At 45.7% G+C, this 27,882-nt stretch overlaps 1 protein-coding gene across 2 annotated transcripts; it reads left to right on the top strand.

Annotated features, from left to right (window-relative positions):
- The first annotated feature begins 102 nt into the window (after positions 1-102).
- Positions 103-27,400, top strand: rad50 (RAD50 homolog, double strand break repair protein). 2 transcript variants are annotated; one of them, XM_060056550.1, is made up of 28 exons: positions 103-263; positions 639-812; positions 1,026-1,109; positions 1,631-1,782; positions 2,188-2,373; positions 2,631-2,835; positions 3,234-3,362; positions 3,793-3,958; positions 4,335-4,393; positions 4,492-4,626; positions 4,746-4,952; positions 5,238-5,420; positions 7,890-8,047; positions 9,506-9,681; positions 10,254-10,491; positions 12,020-12,209; positions 12,967-13,093; positions 13,536-13,729; positions 14,230-14,340; positions 14,565-14,657; positions 14,803-14,916; positions 15,071-15,198; positions 16,147-16,248; positions 16,838-16,960; positions 22,632-22,717; positions 23,477-23,619; positions 24,551-24,684; positions 26,641-27,400. In XM_060056550.1, the coding sequence occupies exons 2-28, from the start codon at positions 684-686 to the stop codon at positions 26,825-26,827; spliced, it is 3,939 nt and encodes a 1,312-aa protein (XP_059912533.1). In that variant the 5' UTR covers positions 103-263; positions 639-683; the 3' UTR covers positions 26,828-27,400. The 2 variants fall into 2 exon arrangements, with proteins under 2 accessions (XP_059912533.1, XP_059912534.1); XM_060056551.1 differs by lacking the exons at positions 23,477-23,619; positions 24,551-24,684; positions 26,641-27,400 and adding an exon at positions 23,235-23,354.
- Positions 27,401-27,882: the final 482 nt, after the last annotated feature.

Raw genomic sequence — 27,882 nt, 5'->3', positions numbered from 1 at the left:
AATTTACTTTTATCGAGTTTTGTGTATTGTATTTATATTCTGTAAAGTGTTTGAGCTCTACCAGACATTCGCATTTCTCTACAATGCTCTGATTCGAGTCACATCACATGCACGGTCATACGGAAGTGACGTAATGTTTCTTTGCACACTTTGCGCGAAAACTCAGGTTAGGAAGTATCTGTCGTAAAGCACCGCAACGTGCCTTCTGAATTCCGCTCCCGTGTTCGTTAAGGTGTATTTCATACTCACTGGGGGACTGTAAGGTACGAGCCAAATACATTAAGCACAAGAGCTTGGTTTAGATAAGCTAGCGGTTACTCAGCAGGTTCTATCCTATGGATATGGGCTATGTGTCTAGCTGTAAGCATACGATGTAGTGGACACAACTTACAAAAAGTAAACAATACGTAAAATATATCCTTTATAAATTGCTAAACATGTTCTTCTATATAACCTGCCAAAGTTTGTGTGGTTTCATTGTTTAATTCAATCGGCCCTTTACTACTAAGGAATACATTTAATGAAAGTGGAGCTGAGCTTTTTATATTAAACATTGTGGGTGAAAACAATTAGATTGTTACCCGACAGCATACTGAAAGTCTTTGTGTTTTGTGTGTGTCCCTTTCACTCAATTACAGCCCACCTTTCTCTCCAAGTAAAACTTTACCATTATCTAAGCAAAGATGTCCAGGATAGATAAGATGAGCATCCTGGGGGTGAGGAGTTTTGGCGTGGAGGACAAAGACAAACAAGTCATCTCCTTCTTCAGCCCTCTCACCGTTCTGGTTGGACCCAATGGAGCAGGAAAAACTGTAATAAAACGCAAATATTTCATAAATAATAGAATGCAAATTGTATCCGAAAAGCGGATGGTTGAATGTGCTGATGCTTTAGAAACATGTGCCTTATCACATCAAATGTTTTCTGCATCTGCTGCAATTGTGTCAACGCAATGCACCCCAGAAGGCCTCATGACGTATGTCATTTCCCGTAAAGCTATACCCTCTGTTCCTCTTGGTGTCCAGACTATCATAGAGTGCCTGAAGTATGCATCATCAGGAGAACTTCCCCCTGGAGCCAAAGGGGCTGCCTTCGTCCACGACCCTAAAGTGAGTCAAGGACCACAGGTTCACACTGATCCATTTATGCTTACAGTGGATTACTGGTGGGGATTCATAGATGAGCTAATATGCCGGTGCACTTAAAGCTTGCATGATTCGAAGATGATGTTACTGATCCATTATTAGTGTGTGTTGCTTCTCACAGACAACCCTAAGTTTAAAAGGACATCCAGTCTCTTGTTGTTTACTATGTATATTGACTATTTCATCAAGTTAACTTGGCTATGAATTAAAATGTATTGGTCTCATCACTTAAACCATTACACAGCCTTGCTGTGTAAAAGAACAACAAAAAACAACATCTTAAAGGATAAATTGGCTAAAAATAGCTTTTAAAACAGCAGGTTTAGGGTGTATGGATATCTTAGTATTTACTCCAGAAAAAAAAGGTGCAAAACGAAAATGAAATGAATAATCTATGGTTGGATACAATTGACCTTGTACCTAATTAAAAGGACATGCATCAGCTAATCAGCTATCTTGACTAAAGAAATGGTGCATCTCTGTAGGACGCCCATGAGACGGATGTGCGAGCCCAGATCCGTCTGGTGTTCACCGACGTGAACGGGGAGAAGGTAGCCATACAGCGCTCCATGTCCTGCACACAGAAGGCAAAGAACTACACCTTCAAGACGCTAGAGGGCGTCATAACCCGCATCAAGTAAGGCAAAATGTTTGTCATGGAGTGTGTGGGTCTGGAGGGGATCTTCTGCGATGTTGCATGCTTAAAGTCGCAATGTGTACAATTCCAGCAAGCCAAAAGATTAAAGTTAACTGGACATGTCAGCATTCAATGATCGAAAGGGATTCTAATAATCTTACCAATAAAGTCACATCCTATAACTTATCAATTTGACAATTGAAATATGCCACCTGAAACCAAAGAGAGGTAACCTGAGAAGTGACCTCGCTTTGGTTACGAGAATCTTACTATTGACACTCCCAAATATCCTCGGACTCGGAAGTACATATTTTAGTCTCTCCGAACTTGATGAGCCCATTTATTTCTACGATCAATCCGCTGAATTGAGACGTGAAGTTACAACCATGCTGTTGCTCCTCGTAGGCAAGAGAAGCAGATAAGCATCTCCTCCAAGTGTGGTGAGCTGGACCGGGAGATGATCTCCGGTCTTGGCGTGTCCAAGTCGGTGCTGAACAATGTCATCTTCTGCCACCAAGAGGAGTCCAACTGGCCCCTCAGCGAGGGAAAGGCCCTCAAGGAGAAGTTTGACTCCATCTTTGCAGCCACAAAGTACTAAAAGTCAACTCTCGCTGGTTCATTAGATGTTTTTTGATCATTTTGATTAAATTTTGATTATTTAGCATGTTTCTATTTCATGGTCCTCTTCTATATGCTTACTTTATTTTAAGTTTTAATAAAGCATATTACCAGCAGCGGACACCACCTCATAACCCAGCCGTGGATCAATAGTTGTTAATTTGTTGTTAATGCTGTATTCTTGTTGGCCTTAATCCGTTTGTGCTGGTATTCCCCTTCCCGGCCCTCAGGTACATCAAGGCCCTGGAAACCATGCGGCAGCTGCGCCTGAAGAAGGGCCAGATCGTGCGGGAGTGCCAGGTGGAGCTACGCTACCTGAAGCAGATGAAGGAGAAGGCTCTGCAGATCGAGGAGATGCTGGCCGCCAAGGAGGCCCAGCTAATGGCCTCCAGGGACAGCGTGCAGCGGGTCGAGGGCCAGATCGAGCCCCTCGAGGTGGGTCTGTCTCTGTCTGTCTGCCGGTCGGTCCGTCTCTGTTTATTTGTGCAAAGGACTGCTTTCTCGGTGGTGTCGTGTCACAGTGCTGGAGCTTAGAAACGGAAAGAGACGCTACAGCAGTAAGCAGGCAGAACTCATATTCTGTTTATCGTACTTAACAGAATATGTATACTGCGCTGTTAATCACCCTTTATTTTTTTCTCACAAAGTGCCATACCATTTTATTTCAGATAGTGGAATACTGCCTACGCCACTGCAGTGATGCACATGTTTCCCTCAATTCAATATGAAATCTTTTTCTTAAAATATCTGCTCTTGTTTTCCGGGGCAAAAACATGTCGTATTACAGCCTATACTAAGGTATACTAAGAAGTATATTGTTTGTCCCTCTCCAGAACCGGCAGATGGACATCGACACAAAGCTGGGCAAGGTGATGAAGCTGGACAACGACATCAAGGCCCTGGACAGCAGGAGGAAACAGATGGAGGAGGACAACAAGGACCTGGAGGAGACCATGGAACAGGTGAGGGTGGGATGAAAGAGCAGCATATCTTACCACTGTAATACGACAAAGACAGGGATGGGATAATGATTGACATTGTCTATGTCCAGATGTGAAACAGCCATGATTTTTGTTAAAGAGGAGGTAGAGGTAGGTTTAGGCAAAATCGCTAAATAAATTAATAAATAATAATTCCTTGAAAGGGATCACTATTGATGTGCTTGTGCACAATAATGGAATACTTAACTATTGTTCTTGCATGCTTCTTATTTAGTTTGTGGTTGGAAGTATGACATTATCTTTCTATTGGTGTGTCACATGACGACTTTCAAATGTGTTGAACTACCTTAAGACGTCTTTGAGATTTGGGGGGAGAGGCAAAACCCGTTCCCGGGTCATTTCAGGCTGAAGAGGTTAAGAGGTTTGCTGGTTAAGGTGTGGTGGTCAACAGGTGTTCCAGGGTTCTGACGACCAGCTGCAGGACCTATACCAGAACCACCAGAAGACGGTGCGGGAGAAGGAGAGGAGGCTGACTGACGGGCAGAAGGAGCTGGAGAGAGCCGCCCGCGAGTGCCAGAGACTCACCAGGGTCAAGTCTGAGCTGCTGGTGGAACAAGGTACATGCGCACGTACGGAGCCGCGCCACATGGTTTGGGGAGAACCCTGTGCTATCGATATTTAGTCATCACTGTGAAGCCCCTGTGTGGGGCTTCATAACCCGGGAGCGGTTAATGTTGATGGAGGCACGGTAGCTTGGACAGTGTGAGCACAATGACAACCAGAGTGGACTCGCGCTCAGAATCCTGCTGTAACACATGACACAGTGTTCAGCCTAGTAGAGAGAGATGGATGGACGGCGACGGAAAGATGGACGGATGAACGTCTGCGTCGCTCGTTTGTTTGTCAGCCAGACAGCTGACTGGCTGTCTGCCTGCCTGCGAGCCGGCCGGTTGGCTCAGAACCCCTCGCTGACCTGTTGCTCTCCCCGTCCAGGTCGTTTGGACCAGGAGGCCGACCGCCACTCGACCAACATAACAAACCGCGACGCCCAGGTGAGGGGGCCCGGGACTGGGGTGGCTCATGGGTGTCAATTAACAGTGGGACGAAATGAGTCACGCGTTGTTGCCTTCACCCTGCCCACTGTCGCCAGGTGCGCTCCCTGTCCTCCTACCTGGAGCTGGACGGCTTCGACCGCACGCCCTTCATCCAATCCCAGCTGCAGAGCTTCCACCGCCACGTCACCGAGAGGCTGGAGCAGGAGAAGCATGCGGCCAATCAGATCATGGTGCAGTACGCGATGAAATTGGGGCCCTCGATGATTAAAACCAAATGCAAAGTGGCGTTCATAGGCCCACAGCCCCCGCCCCTAGACTGAAACCGTTCCCCTCGCTGTGTGCGGCGCAGGCGGACCTGCAGGAGAAGGAGCAGCAGAAGCAGCAGGCCATGGACGAGACGCGGGACAGGAAGACGGGGCTGGAGAGCGTGGTGGCGCTGAAGAGAGACCTGCAGGCTCGCAAGCAGCAGGAGCTGAGGAACCTGAGGGCCGACCTGGAGCGGCTGGACGGCTCCTCGGGCCGGCTGCAGGAGCTGGAGAACGAGCTGGCCAAGCATGTGAGCACATCGGGGGCGCGCAAGTCATAAAAAAAACAGGGGCAGCATGTGGTTGGGTCGAAAAAAGGTCACCGAAAAAAAAGCCGCTAGTTCGATCCCCGGCGCCTCCGAGCGGAGTTTAGAGCCATTTAGTCCGTTTACCGTTCACCATGCAACTAACACACGACTACAGACATGCCTCGGTTCTCCGGGTGCAGATCAGGAGTTGTGTTGCTCTCGCCGTGCGTCATGCGCTCCGTGTGCGTCCCCCCCGTCCCCGTCCCCGTCCCCCGTCCCCCCCACCAGGAGCGCGAGCTGCAGACGGCGGTGCAGAGCTCCAATGTGGAGGCCCTGAGGGCCGAGGTGGTGGTGCTGCAGGGGGAGCGTGAGGAGCTGGACGCCAGGCGACGGCGGCTGGACCAGGAGATGGACACGCTCAACACACACACCACCACGCGCACGCAGATGGACATGCTGCAGAAAGACAAGGTGACCCCCCCCCCCCCGCCACACTTTAATATTGTTCACGTGCATGACAGAGGCACCCTCTGAGGGGGTACATTGGCACATTGAGTTCCTGACGCTTATCGACACCGCGTCAAATTGAATTATCGTTAACACCGTGATAATGATTTGATGATAATAGTAAACTGCAGATAACTGTTAAACCGGTAACCTTATCAACCTTATCATCCCTCGTCCACGTCGACCAAAGTTAGCCCCAGTGTCCCGGACACGGGCGCGCAGGTGCCGCACTCCAACGCAAGATTGTTTTGCTTCCTATTAAAACCTGACCGAAGAAAGTGCCAGCACTCCAGACTTGGTAAAGTCTCTCTTATCTGTAGTGTGCACCAAGGACAATTAGAATTGTTGGCTACACAAAAGACGCAACAAATTATGCATCATATGAAACACGGACTCCCTGTTTCTAAAGGTCCACATTATATCACTCTTTGGAAAGAAATCGCAGAACAAACAATCAAAACCAAACTTCACTTTTTCTTATGCAACCAAATATTACGTTTTACCTTTGTTGGTTTTGTCATCAAAGTTGTGTCAAAGTTGTGATCCATAAACGGATATCCAGTGTCTGGGCACCACTTTTGTAACTAAACATGGTGTTTACAATCATATATTGTAGCTGAGAGAGGGTTTCAGCCTTCAATCAGAACAACCTTTCTTCATCACCTCCTGATGGCCGTATGGTGCAATTGCTATTATTTAGCTTGGTGTAATTCAATTATATACTCCCTGAACTTTCAATGGGGTGTTCAAGTCTCAAAATTGTACATTGCTTCTTAAGATATCTATCTGTTTGTGTTTCATCAAGTTTATAATGTCAACATTGCCTTTGTATTATTCAATTGTTAATGCAAACAAAAAGTGCATAGTGCTGCTATTTGATGGTTTTCAATGTATAACTTGGTGAAATTATTTTACTTTGTGTATCAGTAAAAATGTCTGCAAATTTCAACAAAACCTCGATAATACTGATACAATCTACAAGTCTGCTGATATCCTTGATCATTTTGTTCACGATTACCGTGATAAGAAATGTACATCCGGTTTCATCTTTAAATGACACAATATATAGCACATACTGACATTACATACGAAACAACAGCCAACAAAGTATGGCTGCGTCATTTGTCACTAAGTCGGTGGTGTGTGATCTGATGCTCCAGAAGCGTTTTTTGGAAAAACACTACTGGAGAAAACTAAACATAAGTGTGCTGGTTACGTTCTGGCCTTCTTTTTTTTGAGTAAGTCGGGGCAAATATTATGAAAATTATGGAATTCTTTTAGCTGTCTTTCATCAGAACTAATGCAGATGAGTTTTACTCACCTACCTGTTCTGATAACCATTGTTTCTAATGCAAAGCACATTTAATAACATTAAAATACATTTAAATTGGAGTTGCCAGCCCTTGACCCTACCCCTGTGTGCCCAGCTGTGGACTGCTCATTATCACCCTGACCAGCTCCGATCATTTAAGGCACGGTGCCCAATGCATGGTGCCAAAGTTCACTGGCATCCCTCTATCCAATAGCTATTATATGCAACACGAGAGGTATTGAACCGGCGAGATACACTCTGTTAATCACAGATGGTAAATAGGTGGCTTTCAGATTAAATCACACCGGGGCAGGAAGTATTCACTTGATATGTATAAACTGGATATAAGTTAAGATATGTTTCTTTGAGGTTGATGGTGTGTTCCTGCTTAATGGTTTCATGATGCGTTTGCAAGGTTGACAAGGCTAGGGTTATTCATCTGCAAGTTGTTTTTGTTTACCGTTGGTACAACCAATCCAAACATAATGACTTGGAAGCAGTTTGACTTGAATACTAAAAGCAAACACTGACGTGAAGACTAGACGATTTTTGTTCATTCCAAAACAAGGGATATCTCTCCAGGGTTCGGAACGCTGTCCTTTGGTCTCTGGTGTAGTACGAGGTCTGTAGTAAAATGTAATTTACTGTGTTTGCTGACTCCATAGAATACATATTTTTATCATTTAATCTTGTGTGACAAATCATTATTTCGTTAACAATACAGATAGATTCCAAAATATGTAGGATAAGAGAATACATTTTTAAACAAGACCATTCTCTACTAGACATGCGGGAAACACCACTCTGCATATGTCACTTTTTTTTAACATTTTTGATGTTTTTGAGACTCTTTCCACGCTGTCTCAAGCAGAGAACAGTAAAATGAACTGTACTGAATCCTATCCTTTTGATTCATCCTCTTTGTTCAGAGCGTAACCCAGCCTCCTCAGTAATCCAATCTCTTTGTTTCTCTCCTTCCCTCACCCTCTCCGCTCCGCCATCTCTCCGGCCCCTCGTGTGTGTGTGTGTGTGTGTGTGTGTGTGTGTGTCGGTGCGTCGTGTGTGTGTGTGTGTGTGTGTGTCGGTGCGTCGTGTGTGTGTGTGTGTGTGTGTGTCTGCAGACGGAGAAGGAGGAGCAGGTGCGTAGGATCAAGTCCCGCCACACTGAGGATCTGGTGTCTCTGCTGGGTCACTTCCCCACCAAGCTGAAGCTGGAGGACTGGATCCACACCAAGTCTAAGGAGATCAACGCCACCCGGGAAAAGCTGGCCAGACTCAAGTGGGTAGTAGTGTCCAGTCCTCAGACCTGAAGGCCTGAGGACTCACTCCCTGCCCTCGCCCTTTTCCATGGCTATCCATGGCTTTCCGTGGCCACTGGGCCAATCCATTTTAGTAGCGAAGAGAGGGTCTTAGAGGTAAATTCAGAGGTCAAAAAGGTAAATTAATCGTCACACATTTAATTTACATCCACATTTACATTTAGGGGATTTTACTGACGCTTTATCCAAAGTGACCTACAACCATTCAATCACACATTCACACACCGACGGCAGATTAAACCACGCAGGGCAACAGCCAGCTTGTCAGGAGCAGTTTAGGGTGAGGCGTCTGGCTCAGGTGCACCAGCTAGGAGGAGCCGGGGATCGAACTAGCAACCTTTCGGTTAAAAGTCAACCCACTCTTGCCCCCTGAGCCACTGTCGCCCCACATGTCCTTCATCGATCCATCTGGTGGCCGTATGGTGCATTTGAGTGCATTTGAGTGCACTTGGGGTCATTTCTTTATATCGCCCTGACCTTTCAATAGAGGGGTCAAATTTAGTTTGGAGATTTAGCCTCAACCTACCTCTAGTAAAACCTCTCTATCTTGGCTGTACTTCAATTAATTATCAAATACTGACCCTGGTCATTAAGAGTTAGTTGTGGAGTTAGTTAGATGTGGAGACATACTCAATTTACTTTGGGTTTGTTATTTTCAGAAAGAAACTCAGAAATAGGCACGGTGATGAAGAGGTTAAGCAACGCAAACTGTAGTTTACCACTCTAGCCAATAGGGGGAACCTAAATAACGTCTCAGTCATAGCTCAGTCTTGTTCTAAATAGCGAGGATAATCACTGAACCTTCATGTTTTCCCATGGACAGATATTGCGACTTCCTATACAAAAATCCCATGAATTTTCAAGCTAGTTGTGCCATCTGAAGGTGTAGTTGACCAATCAGTCTTGCCTTTGTTTAATATTATAATAAGTAATAATGATTATAATAAATAACATGAATATTCGTCATCACACTCTGATCTCGTCATGGTGCCGTTGATCTGATAATAAATGTATCCGTTTTCTGCTGGGCCAGCAACAGGAACATTATCACTATAAATTTCATAAAACCAACATTATCCAACATGATCAACACGATCATGACTACGGATGGACCTTTTAGATTTCATTAGGTTGATTAGGACTATGGTTCCAAGTAATGGAATTGGTGGAATTGATTCTCAGAATCACAGATTGGTATAGATGGGCTTTTTTAATTAACAACAACAATAACTTGCTAGATTAACTTGTTTCTTAAATTCTGCCGTTTGGAATCGAGATTTCAGCCGACGCGGACGGTTTGGATTTAGTTTTTACAGAATTCTTGTGCTGTCATTGAGATGGATTGAACCGCTTGTAGTGGACTCTCCATCCCTACTCCTGACCCGAACGTGTTCCCCCGCCCCCCTGGTGTCGTCCAGTAAGGAGCTGGCCTCCAGCGAGCAGAACAAGAGCTACATGTCTGCCGAGCTGCGCAGGAAGGAGCAGCAGCTGTCCAGCGACGAGGAGAAGTTCTTTGAAGTGTGCGGCAGCCAGGACCTGGAGCAGGACCTGGGCAAGCTGCAGGAGGAGCTGGAGAAGACCTCCAAGCAGAGAGGTGAGCTCGTGCTGTTATCGTCACCGGGGAGGACGGAGAATCGTTTCTTGCAGGGCACGAGGTTTGATTGGGGATGGAAACGATGCTTTAACATCGTGGACATCGCAGAGATTTCCCATTGCCATCAGGGTTTTGTTCTAATTGCTTTCATTTGAGGTTGCATTTGTGTGTATTTCCTAGTGACATTCCATTGAATCTAATCCGTCCCTCCTCCTCCAACCATTCGTCTCTCAATCCCTACACCTGTTCCTCAAACCATCTATCCCTCCTTGCTTCCCCCTGCAACCATCCATCCATCCATCCATCCATCCATCCATCCATCCACTTCCACCAATCAACACACATACCTCCCTCCCTCCTGCTCATCCATCCCTCAACCCCAACCCACCCAACTATCCAAACCTCCACCTCCTCCATCCCATCCCTCCTATCCATCCCTCCCCCTCTGCACACCTGCCTTATTACCTCCTCGACCCACCCACCCATTCACCTCCACCCGTCCATCCCTCCTATCCATCCATCCCCCCCCCTCTCATCCACCTCCACCCCACCCATCGCTGCGCCCCGCCCAGCCATGCTGGCGGGCGCCACGGCGGTGTACACGCAGTTCATCAGCCAGCTGACGGAGGACAATGGGCCCTGCTGCCCCGTGTGCCAGCGCACCTTCCCCTCGGAGGTGGAGCTCGACGAGGTGGTGAGCGACATGCAGTCCAAGCTGCGGCTGGTGCCCGACAAGCTGAAGAACACGGAGCAGGAGCTGAGGAGGAAGGAGGGACGGCGGGACCAGATGATGGCTCTGCGGCCCGTCAGGTGAGGCAGGGCCTAGCTGGGAATCCGGGTTTTGACTTGTGTAAAAATTTTGGGTAATTAAATGTAATCAAATATCTATAATGAACTTGGTTGTAATCTCCTCATCCCAAAATGGCCCGTATCTGGGTAAACCCCCCTCGCCCCCAATCGCAAAGTTTTAAGGCATTTGACAGAACCCTAAGGATTTGATTCTCGACCTTCAGTCTATCAAAACCATTGTTAGCTAAACGAAAGACAATTCACCTGTCGCTAAGTCACACCCCCCGTCGACTCGTTACCAAGACAAACTCGGACAAACAAACCAGACTAGATTTAAAAAGCATATGGAAAAATGTCATCTGACAGTATATCAAAGCAGGATTTGGAGAAGTTTTAGGCGATTTTTTTTTTAAATCTTTTTACAACCAAAATGATTTCCTTTTTTTGGTACCATTTTTCAACTCAATATGGTGTTTACAATAAATGTTCAATGGTAAAGAGAATGAAATGGTGAATTAGGTTAAATCAGAACATGGGTTCTTCATTGCCATCTGGTGGAATTGCGATTGTTTGGCTTGGTGTAATTCAACTCTATTCCCCCTGGACTTTCAATAGTGTCAAAATTGTCCATTGCTTCTCAAGATATCTACCGGTTTGCGTCTCATAAAGTTGATATTGTCAATTTTGCATTGGTTTTCATTAGATTTGGTGATTTATTTTGAGATTTAAACCTGCTTCTACTTAAACTTCTACCTTTACTCTACTTCATTTATACTTAATTGGCATTGACCCTGTTACTAATCAGATGTTTTGCCATGGCCCTATAGTACTACAGGGCTAACAACTGATATTGATATTCACTTATTTCAGGGGGAAATTAAATCGTTGTTCTAGCTTCATTCATTCTAACCAAGCAGTATCCACATGGAATATTTCCCTTGCAAAACAGTCTCCCGGGTGTTATCTTCTTTTGGGACCAAGATTACATATTACCGGTACACATATTATAGCCCTTGCCGTTATATTGATATATACTCCATATTCATTTTTGTAGTTTATTTTACAGAAATAAGCCTAGTGATGAGGTTAGCCTTCTCAACATAAAAACACTTCATTCTATGTGTCAATGACTCATTACAACTTGGTATATGACCAACAGGGCAGATAAGTTATATTAACTGAAATCCCAGTAACAAACTGCTATATGCCATTTCTAAAACAGTTATCAGGCCGCTATGGATGTAAATGTTGTAGTATCCAATCACCTCTCAAAGGGTGCTTTCCATCTCTTTCCATGTTTTATTAATGTGCTCATTTGATTATGTTTAGCCTGTCTTTTATAATAATAATTATTACATCCTTTTAAGATGGACTATAAACAAAGATAATGCCCAGGCCTGAGTGGTGGCGTTCTTCTGACCTCCATCTTTCCTCTCATGTCCTCTCCCCTCCTCTCATCTGTCCTCCCATGTCTCTTCCTCTCCTTCCCCTTCCCCTCCTCCTCCTGCTCCCCCTCCATCCCCTTCCCCCCCCCCCCCCCCACCTCCAGGGTGTCCATGGAGAAGCTCCAGAAGGAGGAGCTCCCCGAGCTGAGGAACCGGCTGCAGGCTGTGAACCGGAACATCGAGGGGCTGAAGAGGGACGTGGAGGAGCAGGAGACAGGGCTGTCTGTGATGATCTCTGAGGAGGAGACGGCCAAGGCCTGCCTGCAGGACATCGCACTCATGGACCGCTTCCTGGTACGACCCCTCCTCCCTTCACGTCCCCTCGCACACCCCCTGCTCATAGATGTTCTCCCCAGAGCGTGCCCTCGTTGTAGTTCTTGTGATCCCTCTCCCGTTCTGCTGTCTTTCAATTTTCAATTGTATTTGCATAGCCCTTAATCCTCGGTACAGTCTCAAAGGCCTTAAAAGGCTGTATATTTATGACACCCCCTGGTCCCTAGCCGCCTAGAGGGCAAGAAAAAACTCCCTTAATTAGCGAGGAAGAAATCTTGAGAAGGAACTGTCTCCTCTCTATCCATCAATGATATCTTTAAGTCCCTCAGCCAATCTTCTTGTGGCATTTCCAGCCATCACCTGCATAATCCTTTCAATAACTTCAATGCAATGCTTAAAATCCAAGCCTAAATGATGAGTATGGAGCCACCAGAGCCGTGACACCTACAGTGTCCCGGTTCTGGTAGTTACTTCACTTTCCTGCAATTTAATTACAGTCCTGGAGCATTATCATTGTGACCGTTCCATCCTTCTTTCTTTGCTGTGGAAATTAATACCTCCAGTTGACGCTTCTTGCTATGCGACTTGAAACGGCTCTCTGCTATAGATCAATTGAGAACCATGTAACCATATACCATATATGTTTATATTCCAGATAAGAACATCAGTTAGAAGAAGTTATGCAGGAAGTGTGATCCCCAACACACTTGCATTGTTCTTTGCAGTGTATGCGTGGTGCGTCCCCTGCGTGTGGTTGATTCTGTGTGTCCGCCCCCAGCTGGACCTGAAGGAGGTGGACCGGAAGATCGCCCAGCAGGAGGCCAGGCTGCAGGGAGTGGACCTGAGCCGCACCGTGCAGCAAGTCAGCCAGGAGAAACAGGAGACCCAGCACCGGCTGGACACCAGTGAGACGGCCCGCACATGGCCTGACACACATTTACAGACACGCACACACACACACACACACACAGGCACGCACATGCTGAAAGGGCCACTAGATGCCTTCAGCTGTAGGGCTGGATGATAACATATTCAGTGTTCAGATCTTTTTTTTTTGGATTTTATTGAATTATGTATTGAGAGAGTATCTGTGGATGGATACCTCTTGTTATTGTAAGAGTTAAGTATAATTATTATTATTCCGGATTGGTAATGTATAGCTCACCCCCCGATTGCACAAAAGTTTTCAAATTTGTCAACGGCATTTAAATTGCCGGTAAGCAGGTCTCCAAAGTGTTTGGTGCCAATTCTCCCGTGTTCCTGGGCATAGTCAAACGATTGGCCCCGCCGCCCTGATTCATATACAGTTATGGAACGTGTGTGTGTGTGTGTGTGTGCGCCTCTCAGCCTCCAGTAAGGTGGAGTTGAAGCGCAAGCTGATCCAGGACCAGCAGGAGCGCGTGCAGAGCCTGCGCAGCGCGGTCAACGAGACGCGCGGCCAGAAGCTGCAGCTGAGCAGCGACATGCAGCAGCAGCAGGCGCTGACCGCCCAGAGCGTGGAGACCACCACGGAGGTCCAGAGCCTCACCAGGGAGATCAGGGTACACAAACACACACACACATGCACACAAACACACACATGTCACACACACACACACACACACACACACACACACACACACACACACACACACACACACACACACACACACAGGTAGCGTCTCTGGCGCTACCTTCTCTCCTCTCTCCTCACCACACTGAGCGATTAACATTGGCAGTGCCTTGCGCGCGCTCTCTCTCTCTCTCTCTCTCACTCACTCACTCACTCACTCACTCACTCACTCACTCACTCACTCACTCACTCACTCACTCACTCACTCACTCACTCACTCACTCACTCACTCACTCACTCACTCACTCACTCACTCTCACACTCACTCTCACACACACACACAAAGGGCTCCGTTTCATTGGAATGTGCAGGTGTATAGTTGCAAATTTATCAACTGAACAACCAGAACTTGACAGCCCTAGCACACAAAATCACAAACCCACGCATACAGGCGCTCACCCCCGCTTTGTGATGGACCCATGGCTGCAGGACGCCAAGGAGCAGCTGACCCCCATCTCAGCCATGTTGGAGAAGCTGCAGCAGGAGAGGGAGGAGCTGGTGGTCCGCAGGAGACAGAAGCAGGACGAGGGACAGGAGAAGGTGGGCTGTTTGTGTTCATGTCTACTCAATTGTTGATTTAGAATTGTATTGCATCTGTCACCTTTTGTACCGCTAAAAGACACATTTAACACTTCTGTGGATGATAGTGGTACAGTTCAGTGTTTCTATAACCGCTCCCTTCCTGTCTGGGCCGGTGGGTTACGCCTTGGTCGTCTTTTGTTTGAACTTGTGAACCAAACGACTGAACTCTGACCCTCTGCCAGATGAACACCATCAAGGACAAAGTGAAGAACATCAGCACGCTGGAGAGAGACATCAGCAGATACACGGAGGAGGGCAAACAGGAACACAAAGAGGTCTCTATTCTGAAGATAATCCATTCAGTGGAGGAGCCCAATGTCACACACTGACTCTCAGCCCACGGCTGCACGTGAGCAGTGTGTGTGCTCACGTCAAGCGACCAAAGCTGAAATGGTGACCGTTTATTTATTGGATTTGCAGCAAAAAGAATCGGAGCTCCACGACACCAACGGGCAGCTTCACGAGGCCGAGAAACACAAGGAGAAGATCACCAAGGAGATGGGCGCCGTGCGGCAGGACATAGACACCCAGAAGGTACCCGCTCAGCTGCCTGTGGCGGTCCTTTCTTTAGCCTGCAGCCCTTTTCATTGAGGCCAAAGCCTCCGAGGTGCAGGGTTTTCCACTCAGGTCACCTATGTCCATGATTGTGTAAGTGTGTGTGTGTGTGTGTGTGTGTGTGTGTGTCTAGGTGCAGGAGCGCTGGCTGCAGGACAACCTGACTCTGCGGCGGCGCGGTGAGGAGCTGAAGGAGGTGCTGTCGCGGCGGGAGGCTCTGCTGAAGGACATGGGCAACATGCAGGTCATGCAGCTGCGCCAGTACGTACACGCTACGCTCAAACGCTGTATGCATAGAGTAGGATGTGGTTGTCACTGTAGTCGTCATTAAACTAGCACTTGCATAATACAAACAGTCGATGCAAATGAATTAATCGAGTAGGACTAAACTGAATGTAATGTCAACTGAAAATGTTGGTTGATTTGATTATGCTTAGCAGTGTAAAGTTTCCAGGAATGAAAGTGTTTTAAAGGCAACAGGGTTGTTGGATAGTATATATAGTGTGAAATATTAAAGGTCAGTTATATCCAGTGCATTATATTATTATTATGCGTTATCGCAGATGGCATGTTTTTCCCGTATGGTTCAGCCCTAGTTCTAAGGCTAATGTCTGCACCTGTAAGTTTCCCTGAACCAGAGGCTCTGAGGAAGAGTTGCCTGCCTGCTCATTAATGAAATGCATCTACAAAATAGATCTAAAAGGTCCCTTTGGATTAAAGTAGCCTCTTCATGTCTAGTAGTGAAGGGGGTTGTGTGTGTGTCCCGGTGTGTGTCTGCTACATGACTAGTAGTGAAGGGGGTTGTGTGTGTGTCCCGGTGTGTGTCTGCTACATGTCTAGTAGTGAAGGGGGTTGTGTGTGTGTCCGGTGTGTGTCTGCTACATGACTAGTAGTGAAGGGGGTTGTGTGTGTGTCTGCTACATGACTAGTAGTGAAGGGGGTTGTGTGTGTGTCTGCTACATGACTAGTAGTGAAGGGGGTTGTGTGTGTGTCTGCTACATGACTAGTAGTGAAGGGGGTTGTGTGTGTGTCTGCTACATGACTAGAAGTGAAGGGGGTTGTGTGTGTGTCTGCTACATGACTAGAAGTGAAGGGGGTTGTGTGTGTGTCTGCTACATGACTAGCAGTGAAGGGGGTTGTGTGTGTGTCCCGGTGTGTGTCTGCTACATGACTAGTAGTGAAGGGGGTTGTGTGTGTGTGGTGGAACAGGGAGCGGCGAGAGGTGGAGCGGAAGGTGGAGGAGCTGAAGAAGACCCGCAGCATCGCACAGGGGCGCCAGAACGGCTTTGAGGAAGAGATCCTCCACTGCAGGTCTGTCTGTCTGTCTGTCTGTCTGTCTGTCTGTCTGTCTGTCTGTCTGTCTGTCTGTCTGTCTGTCTGTCTGTCTGTCTGTCTGTCTCTCTCTCTGGTTTTTGTTGGAAGAAAGCTGAGTTACTTAAAAGATGAAAGGTACTTCTCTGCCAGATTCATCGAATAAGTATTTCATACTATTTCATTATTTCTATCTATTTAACACCAGATTCTTGCCTTAAACCCCCAACATGTAGCTTGGCCCACTATTGGCATCTCATGGCAAGAGCTAGCACCATAGCATTGGCCTTAGGGGACACCAAAAAAAAACTACCAAGCAAATGGAAACTATGTCTTCAGGCCTGGTCATGGGGGGGTGTTTTATATATTTTTTGATGCTGACCAAACACGTTAGTTTTCATTTTGTTAAAGAAACAGTTTCTTCAGTGTTCTTTCACTGAACGCAGAACTGTTCATCTATATTCTTAGTAACACTTTACAAATACATTCAGTTATAAGTCCGTTATAAGCCTGGTTAACACCAAGTTTAGAGGTTGATTAGCATTACAAGCCGTGTCAAAGTGTATCACTGAACTGCTGCTGCTTGCAGGAAGGAGCTGCGCGAGGACCAGTACAACAAGGCGGACGAGCGTTTCCGGGACAAGATGATCGTGATGAGGACCACTGAGCTGGTCAACAAGGACCTGGACATCTACTACAAGGCCCTGGACCAGTGAGTACCAGTCATCTATATATATATAGGGGATACACTGAGCTGGTCACCAAGGCCCTGGACCAGTGAGTACCAGTCATCTATAGGGGATACACTGAGCTGGTCACCAAGGCCCTGGACCAGTGAGTACCAGTCATCTATAGGGGATACACTGAGCTGGTCACCAAGGCCCTGGACCAGTGAGTACCAGTCATCTATAGGGGATACACTCAGCTGGTCACCAAGGCCCTGGACCAGTGAGTACCAGTCATCTATAGGGGATACACTGAGCTGGTCACCAAGGCCCTGGACCAGTGAGTACCAGTCATCTATAGGGGATACACTGAGCTGGTCACCAAGGCCCTGGACCAGTGAGTACCAGTCCAAATAAGCCAAAGGTTCGCCTTGATTGAGGAACTTTCTAAAACCTACCCCGTGCCCGCATTGAGGTAAAATGGAAGGGTCCCCCCCCCATAGATGTCCTAAATTGTAGAACATCTATGACTTAAAGTTGATCATAAGTTATTTGTGCTACTAGGGATCCCTCAATCAGAAGGATATCAAAGGACGTAGCCTGGTGAATTGTGAAGCAGCCGGGGACACTGACTTGCTTGTTCTCTCCAACATCGGCAGCTGAATCTATCTCATAGGACATAGGCCCGAATCATGTTCATGGACAACTTGATGTATGACAGTTCTATTGACTTTGCGTTTATTCACGTTTATTAATGTTATGGCATTTTAGTCATATGATTTTTGCCATAGGTAACATAACTATCTTTCTAACTTGGCTTTGGATGAGTCTGAACAGCTGAAGACAATGTTACGTGGGGAATTAAATCATGGCTTAGCGCAGAGCTGTTATCCGTGGTCAAAACAATCACAACTAAAGACAACTTTTGAGTGTGTTGAGCGTTGATCTAACCCTGTAACGTTGCCGTACACATGAGCCTTTTCTCCGATGAATTACATTGTACTTGTGGTGGTAGCTGACGGGGAGGGGGGGGATGTGTTTACATCTTTAGTTAGAAAGTTAGAAAGATATTTGATGTACTTCAACAGAATTACAGCGATGTGCAGTACTGCGTGTCTAGCGGTGTACATCTGCCCAGGTGGCAGCCAGACTGCAGCACCACTCTCTACAGAGCCATTGTTTGGGGTCTGGGACTGGGACGGGGGGGCGTCTGGGTCTGGGACTTGGGGGGGGGGGTCTGGGTCTGGGACTGGGACTGGGGTGGGTCTGGGTCTAGGTCTGGGGGGCTCTGGGTCTGTTAAACCTGAGATATCTCATGGCCAAAATGTTGTTATTTAGCAGGCATGCAAACCTTTCACCATCTGCCGGAAGGGGTCAGAGAGCCAGACTAGTGTCTCAGTGATGGCACTTATACATTGCATGCTTTGGTCAGAATCAGGACGAATAAGTTACTGTTGTACCTGCATCCCAGACAGAGCTCCACACGTCCACACACACCGCACATGCGGTGGCTGTGGTCGCGACGCCACCTGCGTTCAGCAGAGTGGAACGTTCACATAGCGTTTGAGGAGAGCATAGGATTTGACCCTTTCTCTCTAAATTGGAGACTTATTTCAGTTACTGTGATAAAATGGCATAGATTACTAGGTTAACGATAATGCAAGGCAAATAACCCCGTAACGTACATGCGCACAGTATCGGCTGAGTATCGGCTGAGTATATAGCCTGAGTATTGGTATCGATGTATCCCTAATACATGCATACATACTGTACATACATACTGTACACACACGCACACACACACACACACTGTTGATCAACTCTCTTTTTTTTTTCTCAACAGAGAAGGAATACATTGATATCATCCCACGTTACGGCGTGGGATGATATCAATGTATTCCTTCTCCGCTTCAGCAGGTTTTTCAAATTCGAGGAAACCCGTAGCTGAGCTTCAATCATAACGGACAAGAAAGGAAAAGAGGTCAGATACAATGCCAACATCGGCCATCTGTAGGCCACAGGCAGGAAACATGATCAGTTCGGTTGAAGTGTTTTCAGACCCATTTCTAGTTACGAAACAGCGGGGTGACCACAGACAAAAACCTATCAGCATCCTCCGATGATACGAGAGCAGCTGACTCACCGTTACAATACCAAAGTGAAAACATGTGACTCAGAGTGAGATTATCGATAATATGGCTCACTTGTTATACTGAGCTTGATGTGTTTACTTTTTTCGGGGGTGTTTCCGTTATAATATTAAAACATTTTGCACAGAATTCCGTCCTATGCAGAATGTTTAGATTCACAATTAATATCACGTGTTTTGGGGGTCTACCCCAAGTGGTGTCTACACCACCAAAGTAATGGAAGGATCTGTTTGCAGCACGTACAAATTGAGGGCAAAATTAAAGCATCGCTTTTTTATGGATTCCCCTCCCCCCTTTAATAAAAACCTTTAATAAAAACTACTATGAGATAAGACTTAGAATATCTTTTAATATTAATATTATTTCATTTACACAAGAAGCACAGACAAAAACTGACAGCAGGTCTTGCTTTTTTCTAACTAGTGCAAACAGAGAAAATGAAGCAGAACTCTTGGCCTTTACAGCCATGTACTCACATTTCGAAAGTCGCCAAATGTCAATCCCTGAGCATGCAGCAGCAGTGAGCTCATTGGTTCTGATTATAAGTCGTGCCATCAGAACCTGTTCACCGAGGCGACGGGACTATGGCGTTGCCCATAACACTCATTCTGGGTCTTCTCCTATGATGTACGCGGGGACGGGATGTAGAATAAACAAGTAAAGATTAGTCTGCTACCCCCCTAGTTGATCCTTGCCCGTGTTTGGAGTTGAGAAGCAAGTCTACCATATGCTGTCTTATCACATGGTCTCTAGAGATAGCTGAGGATGTTTGGCCTTATCAGATGCACGTAGTAGTTGGTGATTTTATTTTATTTGTGTTCATTCCCGAAGCACTGAGTGGAACCTAGCATGTACTTGGGGAGAATTGGGGTAACATGGATTCCCTGTCAACCCATGGAAGAAGTATACAACTTATTTAATCCTACCCCTTTTCCACAGCTCAATAAACAATATTTATTAAATTAACTTCCTGTGTTCCTTATCTTATAATCTATTTATATATACAATCTATCGATATACAATTTGCTATACTATATTATATTTATATATCTATACAATCTACATATATACAATTTGATATACTATATTCTATATTTATACAATCCATATATCTATATCTATATATCTACTTGTACAATTTGATGTACTATATTTACACTTTATCTATTTATACAATCCTTATATCTATACAGTTTGGTACAGTATGTATACAATTTGATATGGGGTACTATATGTCCAATTTACATATATTATAATAATAATAATAATTATTATTATTTTCTAATAAATAAAGAAAACCCTTTTCTTATAGCTCTCCCTCATCCCTATACCTTTCGCAAATCATTGCTTTGAATATTTCTTCATGTTTGGACAGTGTTTAAAGGTGACTTTTTAAAGTCGTGCGAACTGTTTACGTCTTAAAATGTAACTTTTCCCTCGAAATATACGTTTTTGAATGTTAACTGGTAGCAGTTAATTCTTGCTTTAAACATTATTTGTGCAACATTTTTTTTTTTTATTATTATTTTTTTTATTTATTATTTATTTCGCCATGTACACAGGTACTAGGAATTCTTTCTCTGCTTTTGACCCATCCGGGTAGCCGGTGAACACATACACACACAGAGGTCCACACACATGTGCAGGACCGAACCGCGCTGTATGACCACTGTTACACTGCGCATAGACAGTAAAAAGTAGCTGAGACAGTAGAGGGGTTAGAAACCAATAAATGAAAATAGGCTATTTATTTCAGGTAGCCTATTTTTTCACCCCAAAAAATTGAAAACCATGAAAGTTTCAAATCCCCCCCAAAATTAAAAAAAAACAAACACGTTCTCAGCGCCCCCCTAGGTTGTGCGAACGCCCCCAGGGTGGCGGTACCGCCCCCAGGGTGGCGGTACCGCCCCCGTTGAGAAACCATGCTCTGCATAATCTGTGATTGGGTGAATCAGAAAAGGCGACGGTGAAAACTGCAGCGCTTTTTCAATAAATTGGAGAGACTTCCACCCTGAAAGGCGGCCGCACATCCACAGCCAGGCGCTCTGAACACAGACACCGCCCGCTGGGCTCTGACGACGCATGCGACCACACACACTCTCTCCTCATTGGAAGCAGTTGAAAATAGGCGCAGGCATTCAGAAAAGCATTCTGGTTAACCACACTATTTAACCATCACTAATGCGTCAACAAATGCCTTTATTCTGGCGTGCACGTATGGCCATTGGCCGAGAATTTGTTGACAATTTCTCACAATGGTTGCCAATGGCATTCAGGCAACTGTAATTTCATCATATCCGTCTCCAAACATGCCAATAAGCAAACATGGATGTGCTTTATAAATGTAAACATGCCATTGTGAATGTCAACTTACTGTAATCATTGTAAAACCATCAAATGGATTACCCCTGTTTCTTGAAACTAAATCACGACTGAATGTGTGATCTGTCCTTCAGGTGAAGAAGTCTTGAGTGCACTCATGTCACTATACATAGAAGGCCATCTTGTTTTTTATTTATATTTCATTCCTAGTGCCTTTTCTCAAGGCACACCTCAGTGCAACAGTACAGGTAGTATATCAACAGTCTCATCAGCTTGAAGAGGAAATGCCTTAAAACCTAAGGAAATGAAAGGCGGAAATGACAGTGTTAGCCATGAGTAATATCGCGACCATCTATGTATGTCACAAAAACCACAGCCTTAGCAGGGCGTCAGGTTCATGATGAAGGAAACAATGTTGTCAGTGATTAGTATTTGTTTCGATTGCACATGAATCATGTAGTTTAATAGTTGTGCAACTAGAAATATATTATGTTTGCATGAAATTAAGTCATTCTGGCTGACCCTTGCACACGAAAACACCCAACACCCTATATTGTCCAGTACTGACATCGGGAGTCCAGTCCCAGCGCAACCCACACTGCACTAACAAGGACTCCTGCCTCTCCGGTTCCCGGTGGCGTGCATGTGGCGGGCACGAGCATAGTTACCCAGACGGACCAGATGAAGCGGAGCTCACGTCTGGATATTCGTCTAAATCCCACAAACCAGATTTTTGTTTTATGTGTTGTATCTCGTTATTGTTGTGAATAGGTATGTGTGAAAGAGTTCTACATTAAAGCGACCTAAAACAATGTGATTATATTATTATGTTTTCTTAATTAAAACAAAACTAAAAAAAACTGTCATGAACTGGATTTGATCATATGAAAAGGGATCAGGCCCACATGTGATAATTATTTTAGAGTTCTGAGAATTAAATCAGAATTATTAATTACAGGTTGAGAACCTGTAAGGAACAGAGGTTAGTGAGAGGCACTGTGCACCATACAGGATGGGAACCACGCACTGACCTATGGAAGACACGGAAGAGGATTAGGGCAGCATTTGCATGTATTGTATGTGTGATTAAAGTCAGAATTCTGAAGTTAAAGTCAGAATTCGGACTGCATTCGATGTTAATGAGGATAGGATAGCGCTAATGTCGATGAGCCCTATCCTTTCAGTACAAGTCTGTATTGCTAAGTCCTGCTTTCGATCCTATTTTTGTGACCGCTTTGTTTTTCAGAACCATCATGAAGTTTCACAGTATGAAAATGGACGAGATCAACAAGATAATCCGAGACCTGTGGCGTAGCACGTACAGGGGTCAAGGTGAGGGCCTCATGCTACACCAACGGCCCTCCCCCCTCTACCTCTCTCTGCCTCCCGTCCACCACCTCTTTCTCTGTCTCGTTACATTCCTCCATGTTTCTATTTATTCTACAGGTATACCCTCGCCTGGTGGTCAAATCGTTCACATTTATTGAAAGGACAACACTGCCGTCAACCCTCTTATTTTTCTCTACCTTCTTTCTCTTTACTCCTCTCCCTCTCTATTTCTCCTGCCCTACCTATACCTCACTTCCCCATCCAAATCTTCCAAATCTTTCCTCATCTTTCACTGCGGTTTTCTCTGTCTGTCTTTCTCTCCCTGCCTGTCTCTCTCTCTCTCGCCCTGTCCCTTTTTCTCTCTCCCGGTCTCTCTCCCGGTCTCTGTCTCTCTGTCTTTCTCTCCCAGTCTCTCTCTCTCTCCCTGTCTCTGTCTCCCTCTCTCTCTCTCCCTGTCTCTCTGTCTGTCTCTCCCTCTCTGTCGCTGCGTCTGTCTTTTAGTGTCTCTCTCTCTGTGTAGACATAGAGTACGTGGAGATCAGGTCTGAGTGTCTCTCTCTCTGTGTAGACATAGAGTACGTGGAGATCAGGTCTGAGTGTCTCTCTCTCTCTGTGTAGACATAGAGTACGTGGAGATCAGGTCTGAGTGTCTCTCTCCCTGTGTAGACATAGAGTACGTGGAGATCAGGTCTGAGTGTCTCTCTCTCTGTGTAGACATAGAGTACGTGGAGATCAGGTCTGAGTGTCTCTCTCTCTGTGTAGACATAGAGTACGTGGAGATCAGGTCTGACGTGGATGAGAACTCGTCGGCAGGGGTGAAGAGGAGGACCTACAACTACCGGGTGGTGATGATGAAGGGAGACACGGCCCTGGACATGAGGGGCCGCTGCAGCGCCGGACAGAAGGTCGGTGTCTCTCTCTCTCTCTCTTTGCTCTAATGGCGTACTGTGGGTGGGTTTGAATGATGGTAATGCCGTAAAAACTATTTTTCTCTCTCATTCTCTATGAGTTCCTCCTTTTCCTCTCCGTTTGACCCGGGGCAGCATTGTGGCCCCGCCCTCTCACCTCTTAGCTCTCTCTCTCTCTCGATCTCGATCTCGATCTCGATCTCGATCTCTCTCTCGATCTCTCTCTCGATCGCGATCTCGATCTCTCTCGATCTCTCTCGATCTCTCTCTCGATCTCTCTCTCGATCTCTCTCGATCTCTCTCGATCTCTCTCGATCTCTCTCTCTCTATAAAAACTAAAAACAAAACAAATGATTCACTCAAATGTGTACATGCATTTTATTGTTGATAATCTTTATATTATCCGTCTCTCGTCTCTCTCAATGACTTATTTGATCTGTCTGCTCTTTCATCATCAATTTAGTTCCTTCAATTAAAGGAAGAATAATTGCCGGAAAAATAAACCTTTACCCACGGTCACAAGAATCACAATGGAATTCAGTCAGCTAATAAATAACACACTATTTAGTATGAATAAGATTACATCATAAACAATTCCAGTCCACTGTATGAAGGTGATTTAGTTTAGCCTTCAAAAGGCCTAAAGGAATCTACATGTCAAGGATAAAAATGTGTTGCAGTTCACTCTGAGACTGTTTGGCATAAACTTTAAAAGCAGTTTCCCAAGTTCAGTTGAGGCTCTTGGTTCTGGTTAATCTTCTTCGCTGGAGAGAGTGTTTACAATGCTAGGTGTCCAGTGTCGAAGGGTGCTGATGTCGGCCTGGAGCGATTGTTTAAAATACAAGGTTTCACATGTAGAAGGGTGCTGATGTAGGCCTGGATCTGGTTTAAAATCAATAACCCACATGTTGATTGTGTGTGTGTCTAGGTGCTGGCTTCCCTGATCATCCGCCTTGCCCTGGCCGAGACGTTCTGTCTGAACTGTGGCATCCTGGCGCTGGATGAACCCACCACCAACCTGGACCGAGAGAACATCGAGTCCCTGGCCCACGCCCTCGTCGAGTGAGTGTGCCAACACACGCACACACATATTGACACATGTCCCATCACCCCCAGAGGCAGAACAAAGCCGGGTAGCAGCCCTGGTTTGGTTCCTGATGCGGAACCCCAAAAACATTGATCATCATTTTGGGGTTTGTTTTGGGTCTGACAAAGTGTTGGCCACCATTTCAGTATTATTATGGACTGATCTGTATGAGGTTGTTAAATGTGGAAAACTCTGTAAATACAAGACGTGGGCTAAGTCTGGCTCAAAACCCTTCCCCAGAGTGGTGGTTTGCTACTGGCTGCACAGCCTAGCGAGTGGGATGTGGGCTTTGACGTTGTTGATCACAACGTCACTCAAGTCGCATTTTTCTGTGTCATTATTAGTCAGCGTAAATTCCCCTATTCAAACCGGATTTCTTGATGTGACGACTATGATTAGAAAATTGTCAAACCACAACCTAAGACAGGGCGGTATCCACTACGCACCAACCAAATCTATTATTGCCATCCAGGACAAGGGAGTTATCCAGTTGGATGGGAGGATGCCACTGTTGCCAGCTCCCATGCAAAGATGTGGGATTTTGGCAGGAAGGGATTATTTTTATGCCGGGCACCACTTGTATTTCATTGATCATTAAAGGGGACATATTATTCCACCAGGTGTGAGTGTGATTAGCCTTACAAGCCGTTTCGAAAATCTGCCCCATATGACATCACTAGTGGGCGTGTCCACCTAGATCTGTGCTGGATAGATGAGCAACGTTTACTTCAGTCCACTGGGTAGGCTGGTTGACTGATCTATCCAGCACAGATTTAGGTAGACACGCCAACTAGTGATGTCATATGGGGCAGATTTTCTAAACGGCTTGTAAGGCTAATCACACTCACACCTGGTGGTATAATATGTCCCCTTTAAGATGCAGAAGAATCACTGAAGATAGTCTACAAATGCATAATAATAACATTGACATTCATCAACAATAACATGATGGTGATGATGGTCAATAAAAATAGTCAATGAATAATGGAAATTAGGTTTAAAGATTCTTATAGTGCTGAGAATAGTTTGGTAAGCATTCAAACCAGAATATTGACTTCCTCTGACTTCAGAAAATACTAAAGTTAAATCATAAAACAAATAAAGCGGAAATAAATTAAATTCTATCAAATATGCTACATTTTTTAAATATCTTTCAGCTTAGTAACTTTGTGATCGAATAACCATTTCATCCTCTATTAGAATCTCTGTAAATTGATAATTGGGATTGATTGTGTAAATTCAACTATATCAACAAAGTATCATTTATTCAAATGTAATCAGTAATAATCGGTGTATCAAGAAGAGCTTTCAGTGACACGAGTCGTATCAGACCCCGAAAGTAGCTGATACAAGTCAAATAGAAGTGTGATGTAGTTGTTCGCGTTTTCAAGCCCAAATTAAATAACCCATTGGCCTTGATCCGCACAACTCCATAAAGCCACTGCGCAGATGCCTGTGCACGCCCGTTCAGTGGACCGCCGACCCACGTGTAGACCGGCAGTCCTCCAAGAGGGGAGCTACGCATCGCCCCTCTGAACAGGAACGCCTTGACCCTACGCTGATTGGTCGAGCAAGGGACCGACGTTTGTGTGCTTGCACACTGAGCTAAATCAGGAGGTAGAGTGTGTGGACTGTAAACAGAAGGTTGCTAGTTCGTTCCCCGGGCTCCTCCTAGCTGCCGTGTCGAGGTGTCTCCCGACGCCTCACCCTGACTGCTCCTGACGAGCCGGCTGTCGCCCTGCGGGGGTCAGTGTGTGAAGGGGTGAATGAATGGGGTGAGTCGCTTCGGATAAAAAGCGTCAGCAAAAATCCTCAACTTTAATCGTAAATGTGGTGTGACCGAGAAGTATTAAAAGCAGGCAACTCCCCCGGGCAGTTCTTATTTCGTTTAAAACGTGAAAGTGATTCTCGTGTCCCCTCTGGTCACGCAGGATCATCAAGAGCCGCTCCCGCCAGCGCAACTTCCAGCTGCTGATCATCACCCACGACGAGGACTTTGTGGAGCTGCTGGGCCGCTCCAGCTACGTGGAGCACTTCTACCGCATCCGCAAGAACCAGGAGCAGAACTCTGAGATCATCAAGTGTAGCATCACCTCCCTCTCCTCCCACCTCCACTGAAACCGTCCCTCCGTGCGTGGATCGAGTACCAGAGCTCTGAGAATCCCCGAGTGTAGCATCCCCCCTCCCCTCTCCTGCCACCTCCACTCGGCCATGCGTGGAGGCTGTTTATTTGTGATGGTTAATAAAAGTCTGAAATGATAACCACTGGATGAGTTTGTAAAGAAGACGCGGTCCATAGAGCTGCTCTCGAGTCCTGGAATGTTTCAATTGTTCTTATTGAATCCCTGCATCTGATGTTTAAAACCGGTTCTAAAAGAGGTTGTGGCTGTCATTAAGAGACCATACTGAGCCCTTCGTTAAAGGGTTCATTTTCTGGGACTCGCATGTTCTAATGTTAACAGTAATAATATATATATATATATATATATATATATATATCTATATATATATATCTTGTCAGAGTGTCACTGTCAAAATCGATATTTTCTGCGGAGCTGCTTTTCGACTGAGACTTCACACTTGTCTGTCAACCAGAAGGCTTTGATGTTTAATGGGGGTTTTGTAACTCACAGTTGTCATGTCCCATGCTGTTCCCACTGTGGTAAAATCGATAAACTACTTTACAAAGCATTCCATCCGCTATCTCTTTTCTCATTCTGAGTATTAAGGATGCTGTGAGCGGGTTTCATTTCGTTAGATAAATACGGCTCTTGATGCTTATCTAAGGGCTTTTAATCTGCTGTTCAAAGAATTTGACTCTAAGAAGCTAATCAAACCTCATCTCTATGCATTTTTTTTTCAACATGAGTAAGGCGTGGGCCCTGTTGCATATAAAGCCTGGGTCCCAGGTCTGCAGGTCATAACCACAGCCTCCCAGCACACCTCTGATCATCCACAGAGCATCGCTCCGGCACCTCTAACCATCCACGAGGCGTCTGCTGCTTGAAGAGTTCACTGCAATGAAGGTGCATTTGGTTGTTCCGGCGCTCGTCCTGCTGCAGCTGGCGTGTCCAGGATCTGCCAAGGCGTTGCCCCGCAACGTCACCGAGCTGGACAACATCTATAAATTGGCCGTGACGACTAATGCTACGGTCCCTGAGGTAAGAGTGGAT

Source organism: Gadus macrocephalus, chromosome 7 (assembly GCF_031168955.1).
Source record: "Gadus macrocephalus chromosome 7, ASM3116895v1".
Classification (NCBI taxonomy): Eukaryota; Metazoa; Chordata; class Actinopteri; order Gadiformes; family Gadidae; genus Gadus; species Gadus macrocephalus.
The sequence above is the reverse complement of the archived record's forward strand: the minus strand, read 5'-3'. Positions and strand labels throughout refer to the sequence as shown.